Source organism: Musa acuminata, chromosome BXJ1-9 (genome assembly GCF_036884655.1).
Source record: "Musa acuminata AAA Group cultivar baxijiao chromosome BXJ1-9, Cavendish_Baxijiao_AAA, whole genome shotgun sequence".
In the NCBI taxonomy this organism is placed as follows: Eukaryota; Viridiplantae; Streptophyta; class Magnoliopsida; order Zingiberales; family Musaceae; genus Musa; species Musa acuminata.
In genome coordinates this window covers 39,416,508-39,435,705 of record NC_088335.1, presented here as the reverse complement: position 1 = coordinate 39,435,705, position 19,198 = coordinate 39,416,508, and the positions used below count along the sequence as shown (strand labels likewise).

Sequence of the window (19,198 nt, the reverse complement as noted above, 5' to 3'; positions counted from 1 at the left end):
GGCATGCTAAATATTTAGCTATCTTGCTTTTATACCAGAAACATTAATATAAAATAATCTTTATGTAACACACTTGTTAGCCTATATCTGACATCACTGTGTTATTCTGATAGCATTGTAATGAATGTCTGGATCCATCACCTGGCATTTGTGTCATTTAACCTGTTGTAGCCCAGTGATTTCAATAGGCACTCGGGCGCTCGCCTAGGCGCTCGGGCGAGGCGAGGCGAGGCCCGAGTGCCTCGCTTCATGTCCAAGCGCCTCGCTTCAACGAGGCGCCGCCTAGGCGTTCGCCCGAGCCCAGGCGCCGGGCGCTTCGGGCGAGTGCCCAGGTTAAACCAGGCGATCGAACCAATGTTTTACGTCTGGTTCGATCTTCGGTGCTTTAGTTGGTTCAATCGAACCAACTAAATCATTGATAGGCTCCCTCTCGCGATTTCCTTGACTTCCCCAACCCTAACACTCGCGATTTCCTCGACTTCCCCAACCCTAACACTCGCGATTTTGCCATCGAGATTTCTTCTCCGCTTTCGCTGCTCTCTACTGCCGCTACCGCTGTCGCTAGTCGTTGCTGCCACAATCGCTGCTCGCCGACTTCTCACCACTGCCACAATCGTCGCTCGTCACTACTGTCGTCGCTCGTCGCTCTTACTCCCGCTATCGCTCGCAGCTCTCACTGTAGTTGCCACGCGTAGCTCCCGCTCCAGCTACCGTTGTTGTTGCCTCAACAGCCTTGATCTTCTCACACTCTTCTCACTATACTGTTAACAATATATTAACAGTATCCTGCTTACTGTATACTAATAATAGTATTTTTATTTATTAGATTAATAATATATTATTTTAATTTTAATATTATTAATTTTTATTTATTTAAAATTATTGTTAAGTTTCAGAATAAATGGCAAGTGTATAGAGCAACTCAATAGATTTGATGTAAAATTTTATTGTTTTGATTTTTAAGACTTTTTATTAATATGATATTATGATTTTGTACCCAATTTTCTTAATTTAATAATATATTTTTTATTTAAATAATTTATATTAATTATATTATATATTTTTATATTTTAGCGTCTCGTTTCGCTCGGACGAGCGTCTTGCACCTTGGGCGTTTTTGGATCTTAACGTCTTTTGACGCCTAATACTTTTTAAATCACTGTTGTAGCCTAAACTAGCTTGTTAAATATTAGAACTACTAATACTTCAGTACCACATTTCATGGTGACGTGGAACTTGCTCTAACCTGTTTCTGTTTGCTCAAAACTATGTTAACAAGGGAGGTTAAGAAGGAAGAGAATGATCGGGACGAACAGCCTAAGAAGGGAGGAAAGAAGTCATGGGAGTCAGAAGTTAAAAGAAAAATGTCAGAAGCCCATATGGGTAATCAAGAAGGTGGTTAAGCATCAAGACATCAATAGGATTCTTTCCCTGTCAGAGAGAGAGAGGAAACAAAAAAATATATATATATATATGTATATATATATATATATATATGTATATATATATATATATACATATATATATGTATATATATGTATATATATATATATACATATATATATGTATATATATGTATATATATATATATACATATATATATGTATATATATGTATATATATATATATACATATATATATGTATATATATATATACATATATATATACATATATATATATTTATATATGTATGTGTATATACATATATATATGTGTATATGTACGTGTATATATACATATATGTATACATATGTATATGTATATATATATATATGTATATGTATGTTTATGTATATATATATATATATATATATATATATATATATATATATATATATATATATATATATATATATATATATATATATATATATGTATTTGTATCATTTGAAACCAGAGGTTTTGAAACGAGAATGGATGAATCCAAAATCAGAAGTAGCACCGTGTAGAAGCAGTCCAGTTTTAGTTTAATATTTCATTTTTAGTCGAAGTCTACTAGTGAAATTAAATGATATGGAAGCGGTGAGATTAAATGACTCCAAACCCATTGAATATCTCCATAGAGATGGATGACACACGTGCTTTTATGTCATTTATTTGTAGTGGTGAGATTTAAAATAACATGGTAGTGTTTGGGCTAACATTGAAACCAGTGGATAACTTCATGTATTTTTCTTCCTTTTTACTGCACCATATTGTTACACCCATTCAATAGGCATTTTCCATTTCCTCTACCCCTACGGGGTCAGATGGTAGAGTCATGCAAATATTTTTCTATCACCTTAACTCTATCAAAGTTATTGATCGTAATTTCAGGGTATAAAGTGTATCGAGCGGTAGAGTCAAGAATTTTGATCGTCACCGATCAATACCGAATGGTAGTACTATCAGCCCGTGATGATCCAATTTTTTAATTGGTGCACATTGGCAACAGTAATATCGATCAGTGCACATTGGCAACAGTAGTATCGATCGGTAACGATTCAATTTTAATCGGTATAATATTGTTAAAAGTCGAATTTAATCCTATTAGCCCCGTTTGTTAGGTTATTTGACCTCTCTTGGCTGCCTCCTCTCATTTTGTTTTTCACTCTTACTCGATCACTCTCTTGATGATTTTAGATTTCAAAGCACGATTAGTGGATGTTGGTTTAGATAAAAGAGGCTTTATAAATCTCTCGAGTGGCTGAAATTTGTCTTCAATTTAAGATATTTAGGTGATCTCTATGTATTTTTTTCATCATTTTATATAATTAGCCTAATGATTATTGATAATTCTTCATTGATTAAGGATTAATGATTGATCCAGACGTAATTAGGGGTAATTAGCATAATGAGCTGATCATGTTTCAACTTCTTGTATGATTTAAGAGTTCATTCTACTATGTTTAATGTCTAATTAAAGTCTTAGTAATTCATGTTTAGGTCGATTAGGATTAATTAACTTCTAAATAGTGGTAATTAAGTAAATTAAGCTCAATGATATCATTTGTCCACTTCTTACATGATTTAAGAGTATATTATACTGCATTTTCTAGCTAATTAAAGGCTTATTCTTGCATGGTTCAAAAGATTAATCTTAAGTAAAGCCTTATTAGCATGTTATTAACTATTTATTTTTGTAATAAGTCATGATCTATGTGGATTTAGTCTTTGATTAATTTGGGTCGTTTTCTTACATTAAGACCCAATTTGGAGTTAATCAAGAGTAATTTATGATGAATCATAGATTTTAATAATGATATCAATTGATAAGTTTAAAGAAGATAAATGACATAAGAAATATTTTGATTAAGGATTCAAGTCACTGCAAGGTCGAATATCCGGATGGAGAGTTGGTCATTGTGTCTAAAGATCATCAAGTCAAGAAATTGAACATAAGGCTAAAGGATTGGTCGATATGCTAAGAATTGGATATCGTGTCAAAGGATAGGATAGGATGATATATCAGAAGATTTGATAATGTGCCCAAAGATTTGATAACATTAAAAGTTACCATGACATGTTGAAGTTGTGATAATAAATCAAAAGATTCGATTGTGTCAAATGAACCATTGATAATTAATAGTCTTGGTCAAATTTATTTTAGGCCAAATTGCCTTGTTATTAGGCTATAATAGTCACAATTTATTGAAATAATTATTGGGTTTGAAATTGGGTTGGACCAAACATATTGTGCTATACTGCCTTTGGTGTTTTGGTGTTTTGTCAAACATTATATAGTAGTATCACGATAACACCACCATGTAAAAAGTTATATCAGTGTGATGTAATGACAGTATTGCTTATACCTCAAAATTACATGAAAGTGAAAGTTTTGGCTCTATTCATGAGATTTTTTGGGGTCTATAAATTGATCATTCGGGTTTGGCTGATAAAAATATCCAATCCTTGAGTTTGTAGGTATTGTAGCTTTCTCTATGCTTTGTTTGATTTTTCTCTATCTTAAGTTATGATTTTACATTGTAGAAAATGGGAGTTCTTTATAAAAGATTTAAGTGTAAGATTCTCTTTTAAGTCTTAAAAAGAAGAAGCTTGTAAAAGGATAAAGGATAGTTGATATTTACCTATTAAAGGAAAGATTGTTGGTGGATATCATGGCTTTGAAGATCGAAGAATCAAGACTGAAATTTGATTGGAAAAATCGAACCACTATAAATCTTGTGCCTCTTTTTCTCTAGTTTTCATTTCTTATTCATGCTTATTGCTTATATTGTTTTCAATATTTTCCTGCCCCTCAATTGAAATGTAAAGTTGATTTTAAATTTATAAATAATATTAATTCACCCATCTTAGTGTTATGATGCTAACAATTTAGAGCTAATAATAGTATGCTTATTCTTGCTTGATTATGAAATTGTTTGTGGATTAAAGGTATATTCTTCCATTTACATATGAATTAAGGGTAATTGGAGCTAATTAAGAATTTTTTTCGTCAATTTAGATCCAATTTAGGGGTCATTGGGGATAATTTATTATTAATTACAGCATGTTTATAACATAATTAAGGGCTAACTAGAGATAATTTATTCCATTGACATGTTTTGTAGGCCAATGAACCCAGAGCACTAACTTTATGATCTGGCATAAAATCACGTTCGTCATTTAAAGCATTATTATCATTGGCAGTGTATCATTCTGGTCATATCAGTCATGATAGTAGAATAACTCATCAAGACCAACATATAATTGGTGAACTTCTCAATGTCACATAATGCACGAAGGTTCCTCAAGAGATAAGAAGAGCCTTTCGAGTAGAATTTGATAAGAAAAAAATAAAAATTTATAGAAGTAATCCGAATAGGAAGCAAGGCACAGGTACACTCTCGAGACATCAATGTATGATGAGTACAAGGGTCACGATGATGATATGAGCCTCGACCTTTAGTCGATGACAATGGATCATCTACAACAAGAATCTCTATCATGTCATAGAGAGTGGGTAGGAATACTGGTATGAGACAACTAACTGCTACTCGATTGGACAAGATATGTAGTATGAGATAAGGTGGATTACAGGATCCCATAGAGGACATGAAAGGAGAGCAACACTTGATCTCATTTCATCAACAAGATGTTGAAGAAGAGGAACAACGTGGCTCGTAAGAAGAGGAGCTCTATGATAGGCATGGCGATGGTAATCAAGGAGTTAGTTTAATAGGAGTCATGACAAGTCACAATCATAAGCGTCCCCCAGCATTTTGAAGAAGGGGAAGGCAACAACATCGGCTAATCCTTCAAATATGATTGACGAGCAACATGATGACGAGGCACCTTCTCGCTCGTAGTCCATGTTCCTTGAGATCCATGGATAGGAGCGATAATCAATTGATTATTTGGACTACTTAGGCTCGGGAGCATAGACGGATGAGCAATATTTTACACATACTAACCAACATTCATATTCCTGAGCTCGATGATCAAACATCTCGTTGATGGTAAAGGAGGATAAAGGAAAGAAGAAGAAGAAAGTCATTGACTTTTAACGGATACGACAAAGCTTCTATGATGTCAATTCACAACCTTCATAGTACGAAGAATCTCATGGTCAATAGATAGTTCGTCATAATATTCTTATATGACAAAGCAATAGTTGAGTGATGATAATCATAGCACTATTGCACTTCAACCTCTACATCCCTGTATGCCATGGTCGTACTTACCTTAGGAAGCTCCGAATTGTTGATAACGATGAGGCAACAACTATTGCCACATCAATAACTTACATACATAATATATCATGGAAATAGTTTTAAGCTTTGGTCCAACACACCTACAAAATATGGAGACATTGAGAACACCAATCCATTGATTGATTGGAGTCTCGTTATTTAGTTTGATAGTAGAAGCATATACACATAATGCTGCTATCTTAAATTTAACTCTGCTCAAATCTGTAGAGTTTCTACACCTAAACTTTCTTCTACCAAAGACCATTGCAGACTGAGTTCTTTCTCAATGGCTCCAAAATAAATAAAAATAAATTCCACTTTTGATCCTATATCGACCGATATGTATCAATCGGCCATGGACTGGGACACATGGTCTTTAGGAAATTTCAATGAATGATATGAAGTTAGCCGATGGTTGTTCCTTAGGTACTAACATTGCTTCTGAGCCTGCCTGCCATGGTGTGGTGAACAGATCAGAACCCATTTGGCATTGCTTTGACCCGTTCAAAAATAATATAAGCGCTCTTGCTTCCTTTCTTCCTTCCTTCCTTCCATCCTCTTGTACCAACTACTATCATCTTCCTTTCCATCCTCTTGTACCAACTACTATCATCTTCCTTTCCATCCTCTTGTACCAACTACTATCATCTTCCTTTCCATCCTCTTGTACCAACTACTATCATCTTCCTTTCCATCCTCTTGTACGAACTATTATCATCTTCCTTTCCATCCTCTTGTACCAACTACTATCATCTTCCTTTCCATCCTCTTGTACGAACTATTATCATCTTCCTTTCCATCCTCTTGTACCAACTACTATCATCTTCCTTTCCATCCTCTTGTACCAACTACTATCATCTTCCTTTCCATCCTCTTGTACCAACTACTATCATCTTCCTTTCCATCCTCTTGTACGAACTATTATCATCTTCCTTTCCATCCTCTTGTACCAACTACTATCATCTTCCTTTCCATCCTCTTGTACGAACTATTATCATCTTCCTTTCCATCCTCTTGTACCAACTACTATCATCTTCCTTTCCATCCTCTTGTACCAACTACTATCATCTTCCTTTCCATCCTCTTGTACCAACTACTATCATCTTCCTTTCCATCCTCTTGTACCAACTACGTGGCTGACCAGCCATTCTCTTGTCCCAACTACAATCATCGCCTTATCTCTTGTTGGCTTGAATTTTACTCCCTTTTAATTTCTGAATCCGATTAACTATCAATATAAATCTGACTCATGTACCCATGCGTCAAACGCAGGGGGCTAAGCACAAACGCTAAATACCTCAATATGGATGATGCTACGTCTCTGGTAAAGAACATTAGCTCTTGGCAGCTCTTTCTCTTCTGAATTCCTTTCAACTCTAGATTTTGTACAGTGTACATTTCCTAACATTTAGCTCCAAGAAATCATCAGCATCAGAATCAACACCACCACCATCTTTATCATTGCATTATGACTTGGGATAGACATACAAAGGTCCTATATAATTAGATCTTTGGTACATGATGAACAACAATGCACAGAATGAGCTAAACCACCCACAAACCACCTTTAAATCTTACGCTATCTTCCACCAAACTAACTACATGTTTCATCGCAAACTTAATAAATTTCACCATGAGAAGCTGCCAAGTTTTTTTTTTTCTTGTATATCTTGCCCCCAAATAAGCAAAGTCAGTGACAGTGAGTGAGCTGCAAGGAAGAGCCGACTTCAATCGAAGGATACATAAAGTGTTGCTTGTAAGCTGACTTACAGGTTCATACAACCAAACCCAAAGGAAGAAAAGAAAAAACTAAGATACTTGTTGTGTATCAGACAAGATCAAGTTTGATTGAATTGGCTTCAGCAATTTTCTACCCATGCAAACTACCTTGAAAGTAACCACATTAGCTCCACCAGCTTTAGGATGTAACCATGTTGAACTGGAACCTTGACAATTGTTGCGGAATTGTAGATATAACAGGACCATATCTCTGCATTCATTTTAACAGCCAGGTTCAGCTTATCCATGATTTTCTCAAGTCAGCAAACAAGGTATACCCAATAAAAACAGTAAAATGGCCAATAAAAATATTAGTTTACCATGTGATGTAGATTACAATGTAAGTCCACCATCACAAAAAATGAAATACAGTTAGGAATTAGGACCTTACAATTACAAATAAGGTAAAAGAAAGAAAAATTGCAAATAAGGTAAAATTAACAGATAATTGAGACCACAAAACCAGTTTCCAATATACATAAGATATTATGCTTTGAATATATAGGCTAATCTCTGAAAATTAATATCTAGTTAAATTGGTATATTTATCTATAAGAAATTTTAATAATGGACGAGGAATTAAAAAAATAATGCACAACACTAATATTTAACAGAATAAACCATTGACTGCATCTGTTGTAATAAAGCAGATCTTCCAACGGTTAAGATGTCTGCTGTATATTTAGAATGTCATGTGAAAATACTGGTACCTGAACATTGTCATAGAGTTCAAACAGTGGAACAGCAAGCAGCTTCAAGTTTTTTGGAACAGCAAAATACTCTCTTTCTGACAGGTGAACGAGGAAGAGCTTCTTACATTCCTGTAAATAGAAACATTCAGGTTCCGAATCAGAAATTGGTCACCACTAAATTGCATCCGACTTCTAAAGCTACAAATGCAACTTGCCTTGGGCTTAGTTATGTGAGGTGGACAGTATGGGTACATTGCTGTTTCAAAGTTCGGCCTCCACCAGGTAGCAACACACTCCCCGATCTGCAGGTTAAAGCAAACATGTAACTAATAATTCAATATCACCATCATAAGAGGTTCACTGCTAGAATTCACAGAACAACATGGTAAACATATGTACCGGCGTACCGCAACAATTCAATGAAATAGCAACCAGTTCATTATCAACTCGTGACACAGGTAAAGTAATTAAATTGACCCATGCAGAAAAGTAAAAGTTTTGAAGGACTTAAGCTAACAAGTGACAACAGAAATCTGATAGCATTCCTGCAATTATTATAACAGGGAAAACTGTAAGTAGAACTCATAATTGCTCCAACACCACAAATTTCCAGATGAATACCCATGCTGGTTAATGGTTTAGGAAATCAGAAACAAACTGGGGAACAATTAGCCATCTGCCACCTCTGGTGGCATAGAATGTGGAGTGGAACATGCAAGTTGCTGAGACTAAGGTTATATAGAAGGCCACTGTGTTGATGTTCATGAATTATTTTTCTTGTAATGATGAATGCTTCTTTGAATATGATTTAACCACAAACACAAAACAGCAAATTTTGCTTTATGAATTATGTTCAATTCTTATAGTCTTTCTTTTTATAGAATTCTTTGATCTATAACTAGAAAGTGGATCTAGTGAAGGCGGAGATTATGTACCTGCCAGTTTGGCTGAAAGGAAGGTGAATTTGCAGCAAGTTTGCTACAAAGCTTTCGTTTCAGACCCTCCATTTCTGATGAGTGTAGTCACATAAACACAGCTCAGACACGATCCGATGTGTGAAAATTTGTCATGAGCAATTAACGAGCTCAGAAAGAGTGGAGTAAGGATATAAAATTCCACTAACAATGAAAACCTACCATTCTCTCCAGGCTTCAGACGTCCACCAGGAAGTTTACAAAAAGTATTTCCTATTTGCAGTAGAAGTATATGGGGATGATTGTGCTCCTGGACCTACAAGAAAAGGAAAGAGTTCCACAATTAATGCAATTGAAACTTAAACTTTTATTCAGCTTTTTAATTTAACATAGATATTATATGCTAAAAACAAGATGAACCCAGGAGAACCATTACTATCACATGTCCAGATGAATAACACGGTGTATGACAAACTAACGATAACCTGTGCAAGATAAGAATTCTTTTCTATATTTTGCATGTGCAACACCACAGCATATTAGTCATGCTACATAGAAGCAATCATTACTAGTTCTGGAAACATCTGGTTAGCACTTAGCAGTCAGCTCCCGTTAAATTTGCTAAATTTTATTGCAAGATATTTAGAAAATATAATTTAAGCATATAAGATAGCTGAAAGAAAAGGAAACCCCTGTGAGGCAAAATTCATCAAATTAGCCCAGTCAGACAAATATTAAGCATATCATATTATTATTATGTATTATATATGTTTAACGAACTTCAATAAAGAAAGTCAGAATTTGCAACTTACATTAGCCAAAATAATACAACAAGAAAGAACCTAATCAATCATTTTATAATGACAGGCTACCAGTTAACAGTCAAATCCTTACAGAATATACTGTAGAGTATCATTCTGGGTGGAATTTTAAGACCAGCAAGGCATCAGACTATATGTCAACCAGAAGTTTACTGAAGATTTTATTCTGAGTTGAAATTTATAAGACCAGTGAGTCATCTGCCTATATGTCAACCAGTGCAAAATGAAAGTTTCCTAAAGGTTCAACTTTAAAGTGTTTTATGGAGGCCAAGAGATGAAAATGTTTAGCCTGCAATATGAAAAGGTTTTGCAACAAAAACAAATCTAGAGAAAAGCCTATTTGTCTAAGACTTTAGATCAAGTTAGATAAGCCTGTTCCAGAACAGGTTGACATAAAACAGGAAGGCTCCAAGGCTCCTATATAGCATAAAAGGACTAAGTCCAACATACAAATATTTAAGTAGATCAAAAATTAATATATCATAAGGATAAAAACAAGAGTTAAGGTTCATTTTAGTTCATGTAGTTTTGGTCATGGACCACTTAAGTCTTTATGGTTTACTTGTATTTAAAATAACTCCTACATTTTTAAAAACGTAGCATATAAACCCCTCCCGTCAAGTCTGAGTTAACAGATGTTAAAGTCTGTCTACGTGACATGCTAACTCATAATAAACTATTAATATAATGACACGTGTAATTTAAATTTTTAAAAAAATCTATTTTAGCTCTTGTTGTTTTGGTCATGGACCACTTAAACCCTTATGGTTTTGCTCATGTCTAAAATAACCCCTACATTTTCAAAAACATAACATATAAATCCCTCCTGTCAAGTCTGAGTTAAAAAACATTAAAGTCTGCTTACGTGATATGCTGACTCATAATAAATCATTAATATAGTAACACGTGTAATTTAAATTAAAAAAATTGAGACCACCATCAATGACGAGAGGAGGCATTATCGCAGAAGCGACCACTAGCAACAGCACTAAGCCGCTGCTGCCTAGCAGAGCGTCACATGCACGCAGCCTCTCCCGCGCTGACGATAAGCTCAGGAGCTTACGATCCTGCCTCAGGTGGATGTGCGTCGACTAGTCCGACGTTAGGCATGCAATGGTCTCCTGGTCCCTCTTCCTCCTCTTGGGCATCTTCGTCCCACCACCTTCCACTTCGTCCTTTCCTGCGCCCCCACCCATCGTGCCTACAATGTGGTGGTCCAACTTTCCATCACCTCTGCCTTCGGCATCTCCTACCTCTGCTTCTTCGTCTTCGTCCGCCACTATAACCTACGCTGCTTCCTCTTCCTCTTCCTCTTCCTCGATAAGATAGATATTTTTTTAAACTTAAATTATACGTATCATTATATTAATGATTTATTGTGAGGCAACATGTCATGTAAGCAAATTATAACGTCTGTCAACTTAGACTTGACGAGAGGAGCTTATATGTTACATTTTTAAAACCGTAATGATTATATTAGACACAAACAAAACCATAAAGGTTTAAGTGGTCCATGACCAAAACCACAAAGGGTGAAATGGACCCTTTTTTTTTAAACTTAAATTACACGTGACATTATATTAATAGTTTATTATGAGTCAACATGTCACGTAAGTAAACTCTAACGTCTGTTAACTCAAACTTGACAGGAGGAGCTTATATGCTACGTTTTAAAAATGTAAAGGGTTAGTTTAGACACGAGTAAATCATAAGGGCTTAAGTGATCTATTTCCAAAACTACATGGGCTAAAATGAATCTTAACCCTAAAAACAATGAGCAACTTGAAGGCTAAAAACCTAATCCACATTCAAGACTCATCATTCAGACAAACCTTAACATAAGCCTAGTCCTACATCCCTACAGGAGGTTTATGCTTTGGTTAAACTCCATCATGTAAAAAGTACATTAGGCATGTACTTATCCCAAGATGTGTAGAAGCACGTATATGAATATAGACATATACAAATTATGTTTTGTTCAAAATTTATAATTCATTGTTACATTGTGTAACTTTGTGCCATGACATGATAAATGGTAGGACAAGAAGAGTAAATTCAATGCAAAAAGGGTAACTCATCAAGTGGAAAAGCAATGATCTAAAATAAGAAGTACTGATTAACCAATCCAGAATGTTTTAAGTTAGTATACTTCAACTAAGTTGGGCTTAGACTTGCACTATATTTTGACATATCAGTTAGAAAAATGTAAAAGAAAATCATAATTAGTTTATAGGCTCTTACACTTTCACTTAAAAGATTGAATGAAACATCAAAGAGAATTACCAAGTGAATAGTTGAGCTACGGCCAAGCTAGAAAATCATTCCTTGAGATTGGGAGGGCAAAGAAAGATATGATTATTGAATTTATGAAAAGCATATTAAAAATCAAGGAATTGAATCAACAAAAATAGGAAAAGGAGAAAGAGATGAAGAAAGGAATAGTGACCAATGACAATCAAACTTGTCCTTTTAGAGCTAACATGCATTCCACTTCAGAGAACTTGTTAGAGCAGGTCGATTTGCCTATGGCTTCGACCTAACATGCATTCCACATCATAGATCTAATATGGAACTGGCTCAATCCTAGCTAAGATAACCAACAATACATTTCACATCAATCTATGATATCAATGACTAGAAATAACAAAATATTTTCCAAACCAGTGATTTAAAAAGCGCTAGGCGCCAAAAGGCGCCAAGGTCCACAAACGCTTGAGGCGCTAGGCGCTCGCCCGAGCGAAGCGAGGCGCTAAATTATAAAAATATATAATATAATTATAAAAATATATAATATAATTATTTAAAATTATCTAAATTATAAAAATATATAATATAATTATAACAATAATTTCAAATAAATAAAAATTAACAACATTAAAATCAAAATAATATATTATTAATCTATTAACAGAAAATTAATCATTTCAAAATTCAAATAAACTTAATATTAAGAGTATACTGAGCCTGATGGAGAAACGAGGAAGCAGCGGCGAGCGGCGGCAGCAGCGGTGGCGAGCGGCGGCGGCGAGCGGCGGCAGCAGCGGCGGCAGCAGCAGTGGCAGCAGCAGCAGCGATGGCAGCAGCAGCAGCGAGCGGCGGCAGCGGCAGCAGCAGCAGCAGCGGCGAGCGACGGCAGCGGCAGCGGGAAAGGGAAAGGGAGCGGAAGGCGCGAGCAGCGGGAGGCCTCGAGGGAGGCGCGAGCAGCGGGAAGGCTCGCGGGAGGGCTCGCAGGAGGCGAGAGGGCTCGCGGGAGGCGCGAGCAGTGGGAGGGCTCGCGGGAGGCGTGAGCAGCGGGAGGGCTCGAGGGAGGCGCGAGCAGCGGGAAGGCTCGCGGGAGGGCTCGCAGGAGACGCGAGCAGCGAGAGGGCTCGCGGGAGGCGCGAGCAGCGGGAGGGCTCGCGGGAGGCACGAGCAGCGGGAAGGCTCGCGGGAGGGCTCATGGGAGGCGCGAGCAGCGACAGCGGCGAGCAGCGGTAGCGGGAGCAGCGGCAGCGAGCGACAAGATCGCGATCGGGATCGGGATCGGGATCGAGAGCAGCAGCGGCAGCAGGTTAGTGTTGGGTTAGGGTTAGGGTTAGGGTTGGGGTTATATCGGTTTAGTTGGTTCGATTGAACCAACTAACAACCGAACCAGGACCGAACCAGACCTAAACTTCTGGTTCGGTCGCCTTGGTTTACCCAGGAGCTCGCCCGAAGCGCCCAACGCCTGGGCTCGGGCGAGCGCCCAGGCGGCGCCTGTTTGAAGCGCGCCGCCAGGGACATTAGCGAGGGGCTCGGGCCTCGCCTCGCCTCGCCCGAGCGCCTAGGCGAGCGCCCGAGCGCCTTTTGCAATCACTACTCCAAACTATTTTGGATATCATAAAGACAATAAATTTAGAAACAATAATAGTATTTCAATCCAGCTAAGTATTGGAGGAGGCCAAATTATGAATCTTCAAGATACTTCAAAACCCCTCAGGAGAACCCAACAATTGTAATTTTTCAATTTTAAAATCATAATATCAAATTACTTCATTGTCCATATTTGCAATATGTTTTCTGTCATAACTCCAAAATATAGGCAACTCATTATTCATAAAAGTTACATGCATCTTCTTGTCAAGGCTATAAATAATCTTTTTTTTATTTCACAACTATGATATCCCTGTTTATAAAGGACAAATGTTTGATGTTATAGTTCTGTTGTGTCTTTTAACATTAAAACTGAAACCTCCAACCTACATTAATCCTAATCTCAAATTTGTCCACTGTAAAAGACCTAACCATCAACTGTCTGGAACATGGAGCTTCTTATTAACAATTTTGTCACTTCTATCTCCCAGAAGATCTGGAAAATTGATATAGCTCACCAGTCTAGTGATGACAATTGGATTTGGAGACACACTGAGAGTGGAAAAGCTACTGTCAAGTCTGCCTACAGATTTCTCAAAGGAGGAACTAACAGAACTGAAACTTTGTGAGGTAGCAGGGGTAACCTTTGGAAGCTGCCAACTGCCCATAGGGTCTCTAAGATTGCCTACTTTAGAAAGATTGGCTGCCCTTAACTTGACCACTGCTCACAATTGTTGGCTTTGTGGAAGAGATGATCAAAATGATTCTACGAAACATATCTTCTCTGATTGTAAGATGGCTAGGGATGTTTGTGAGATTGTTCAGTCCCTTTTGAACATTCAATTCAAGTACATGGATCAGTGGACACCTTGGGCTATGGCTCAAGGAAGGAGAGGAGGACAATCAAGTGAACTATCTGATTTTGAGGGCCAGTATGGCGAATTGCTTGTGGGCCTTATGGAAAGCATGGAATGAGGCTAGAGTTGACAATGCCAAGATCACTCCCAGTGATGTCTGCCACAAAGACTTAGCACTCACAGCCTCTTATGCTGAAGAATTACTGTCTGCATATAATGATCAGCTCAAATTTTCATTAGATGAGAGAAACCTAGCCAAGGATGGTTCAAACTTAATTCAGATGGATCTTGGTCTGAGAAAAACAAAGAAGGGGGCAGTGGTTTTGTTATTAGTGATGCTTTTGGTAATTGTTCACTTTCCAGTTGCAGGTACGTTGATAAAGGGGATGGGGAGTCTTGTGAGGTTCTTGTGGTACTAGAGGGCATTCAGGCAGCCATCAAAGGAGGAGTGACTCACATTTTGGTTGGAAGTGATTCCACCCTGCTGGTGGACACCCTTAACAAACAGAAAAATCCTATATGGAGATTGAAGACAGACTACAATAGCATTCAGCAACTATTGAGAAATTTTGAAGTGACACAAATCACTCACAATCATAGGGAGGTGATGCTTTTGCAAGATTCACTGCTACTACCTTTTTGTGGTAAGGAAACTAGCCAAACCAATTTTGTAATATCTTCCCCTCTGATAAAGAGGGACCTTTTTGTTCCAGACTGGTTTAAGCTTACAAATTTTATTTTTCAGAAAAAAAGAAACTGAAACCTCCAATGTCAAGTACATGACCTGTTTTTATCCTATGAATGTATGGTTTGCTATAAAGCACAAACCAATATCAATAACATTGCATCAAAAAAGTTAACAATGATTCATCACTGGCCACCTATCAGTTGTCTTGAAACGGTGCCAAATCCAGTACACATTAGCAGCTAAGAAAATTACATCAGAATCAAGGGATCATAGGATAACAAACAAATTCACTGCAACAACCGCATGTTTTAACATTCCAAAATAATTAACGCTCTTCCAAAGAAAAATGTGAACGCTAAGTTACATTTTTTTATCATCTGCAAACCTGAGATAACAAATTATAACTAAAAGCTTATACGTTAATGGTATACCATGGAGATCCTTACCAATAAAATTCCTTCAACACTTGTCCGCATGCCTTCTTTCATATAGCTGAATCAAAAGAAAAGGAAGCAGTCAAACAATAAAGTATACTTTGCATTAGAGATCTTCAATAAGAGCATGAGATATGCTAAGTTAAGACAACCTTCACCTAGAGTAGGTTCCAAATTTAGAAAGAAGTAAAAGAAATGTAGTTGTATTAGCACTAACTATCAGTTATACATTGGCCCCAGAGACCAAATTATGGACAATATGGTACTCAGTTGTATATGAGAAATAGAAGTTACGGTTTATCAATACACAATGTATAATCAAAAAACCATAAAACTATAAAGAAGATCAAGTTATGCAAATTGCCTTTGTGGCAGTTGACAATTCAATCAATATTTGTCCACTGACTTTTGATGCCTTCTTTATTCATTTTTTCTTTGTTACTAAGTTACTACTTGTTAGAACCAAAATCACTGGAACTTTCATATCCTTAATTTTAAAATTAAAAAAAAATTGCATGACCTGGTATCATATATTAGGTCCTCAAAGCGATCTACGATTTGCAGCTAACAAAAAGAATTAAGAGAAATCATTTTAAGGATGAGCATCACTTTGCAAAAGTTAGTAATTCCTAAGACCGTTTGGCTATAAAACCTGCTACAGATCTCAAAGTCAATATCAACAAGCAGGTTTGAGCTAAAACAATGCAAATAATAATGGATAGACAGAGCTGCAAAATAAACCTGATAAAAGAAAATAATCATGATGGTTCTCAAGAATAAAAATTATACATTACCCGCAACACAGACTTCCAACCGTTAGTAGAAAATTCAGAACGTGTGTTGTCAGAAAGTCAACAAGGAAAGTAGTTCGAATTCCTCTGAAGATGATTATGCCAAAAACTCTTACACTTGCACAAGAGAAAAGATGAAATTTTCGAACAGATGATACATTTACCACAAAAATGAGTATATTAGCCTCCAAGTCTCGACATGAGAGTACGAATCCCCATCGACAGAAGGCGCAGAAAATTGGACCCAATAATGGACTCTGCATCATTCTACATCATAATTAGAGGTTCTAGGGTTTCACGCCAAATCTTACAGCGTAGATCCACAAAGAAGGCGCACGAACCACAAGTCATATATTACTAGGGTTTAACACCAGGAGAGGAAGGGTAAACACCGGGGTTTCGGCAGGGTTCCAGGGAGACGATACAAATGGGGATTGGGATGGGGATGGAGATGGAAGCCGACTTACTTGACCTTCATGCGGGCAAGGCGATCGGCGACGGAGGTGTCCTTCTCCATTTTAGGCTCCTTCGTCCCGAAGGTGTAGTTCGAGAGTGGGTACGTGTTCACCACCGGCGAGGTCACCATCGCTCCTCCGCCGCCTCCACGGCTGTGTCGCTCCACGCAGCGTTTGGGGATCGCGGCCGGCGGAAGACAGGAGGCAGAGAAAGACGAACTCTATCCTGGAGAATTTTTTGTGTTTTTTTTTTGGGGAGTTGGGGAGTTTGAAACAAATAAAAAGTGTTTTATTCCTTGTTTCAAAGAAATAGATTGTGTCCATATATCATTAGTAAGTATTGCGTAATATATATATATATATATATATATGTATATATATATATATATGTATATATATATATATATGTATATATATATATATATATGTATATATATATATATGTATATATATATATGTATATATATATATGTATATATATATATATATGTATATATATGTATATTTATATATATATGTATATATGTATATATATATATATATGTATATATATATGTATATGTATATGTATATATATATATATGTATATATGTATATATATATATATGTATATATATATGTACATATATATATACATATATATATATAGTAAGTATTGCGTAAATCACGCAAAACATTTGAATAAATATAAATTATAGAAAAAGAAATATTCATGGAGGTTTTCGACAATCAAGCAAGAATTCAAATTCATCGTAAAAAGTATAATTTGATGGAGGTTATATTTATTGAAAATGACCAAAAAAAAATTACACGCATTTGTCACTTGTAGATAATATGATTGTCAGTGTTTGGTATCTTAATGCGTGAACGTGGCATTTCATCAAATATCATTTGCCTTGTGGACCCCACTACCATTAACTACAAATTTTTATATCGAAAATAATTTTTAAAAAAATCAAGCTGAATCCTTCCATCTGACAAGAAATAATGCACGAGAAAACAAAAAACCAAGGAAGGAAGATTTATCGATTCCAACGACCATAAATATAAAATTTAAATTCAATCGGTTGAATCGAGAAAACTAATTCGATTGTTTAAATTTTAAAAGACTGAATTTATTTATATTCTTCACTTTTTCCTTATTATCAAATACAATAATTTTAAAAGTCTTCTTCTTCGTTATAGGAATAAAAGACTTAAAACTCTATTGTATTTCTATTTTCTCATCCTCTCAACATACATATATTCTTCTTCTTCTGTATCATTTTATTACAAAAATATTTTTAATATTGTCCATAATATTTTATTTTAAGAATAATTAAATATACGATCTAAAGGGGTAATAGCAAAGACTACAACTCACTGCTAAACAAAAAACAAAAAAAAAATCTGAATTAGAAGGCAATCATATGGTTTTCATGATCAAGTCATGTTTTCTGAATGATACAAATCAATTTTCTGAATGATACATAGCAATTTCTGGAAAGTGACACCATCTGACTGTTTTCCTGATCACATCAATGATGCCAAAAAAAAAAAAAAAAAAAACAACATGAACTCATATACCTAATGTTAGTGAAATAATTCTTTTGTACATCAATAAATTCCTCGTTAAAATATCAACTTAATACTAAAAACACATATGAACCAGAACAACATAAATAATAGAACAATAAATTAATCACAAAGTAAGATCAAATTTTTAACGTAAAAAATTCAATGTAGGAAAAATCATGGGACCGTAATCCACCTTAAACTTCCACTAACAACAGATTTACAATAAATCTTCTTTAAAATAATAAGATGATCACGTCAATACCAAATGTCTTAACTCAATAATAACATATCGGATCTCATTAAAAGAAAAGTTTAAGTCTCACCAATCAAGTATAGCAAAAAAATACCTCAAAAAGAGTAAACTATAGATAGCACCGTTAGGATTATAAAATTTATTGTAAGGATTCTTCACACATAATTTGGGTTAAAACTGATCAAATTTGACCATTGATCATTAAGTAAAAAAAATTTAAAATCCTATTTTTCTCTCCCCTCTTTTCTCTCACTATGGGCTGCCACCATTTCTGCACACATAGTTAGCTAGCTGCCCTCAACTGCGCACGTCTCTTTCTTTTTCTTTTTCTTTTTTTAAATAAATCAGATTTAAATTATCTAGTCCAAGTTCACATGTGAGCTAGACCCAATAATTCTCCCCCTCTATGGACTCAATAATTCTCCCTCTCCAACTCATATGGTGGGTTATATT

The 19,198-nt window shown here is 35.9% G+C and overlaps 1 protein-coding gene across 2 annotated transcripts; it reads right to left on the bottom strand.

The window, feature by feature from the left end:
• Nucleotides 1-7,312: 7,312 nt before the first annotated feature.
• On the bottom strand, nt 7,313-17,218 carry LOC103998508 (pre-mRNA cleavage factor Im 25 kDa subunit 2). Of its 2 annotated transcripts, XM_018831180.2 has the most exons (8): nt 16,948-17,218; nt 16,645-16,737; nt 15,702-15,747; nt 9,281-9,374; nt 9,080-9,153; nt 8,360-8,446; nt 8,163-8,273; nt 7,313-7,663 (listed from the first exon to the last, which is right to left on the bottom strand). In XM_018831180.2, exons 1-8 carry the CDS (start codon nt 17,064-17,066, stop codon nt 7,592-7,594), a joined length of 696 nt encoding a protein of 231 aa, XP_018686725.2. In that variant the 5' UTR covers nt 17,067-17,218; the 3' UTR covers nt 7,313-7,591. The 2 variants fall into 2 exon arrangements, with proteins under 2 accessions (XP_018686725.2, XP_009418269.1); XM_009419994.3 differs by lacking the exon at nt 16,645-16,737 and having other exon boundaries at nt 16,948-17,216.
• Nucleotides 17,219-19,198: the final 1,980 nt, after the last annotated feature.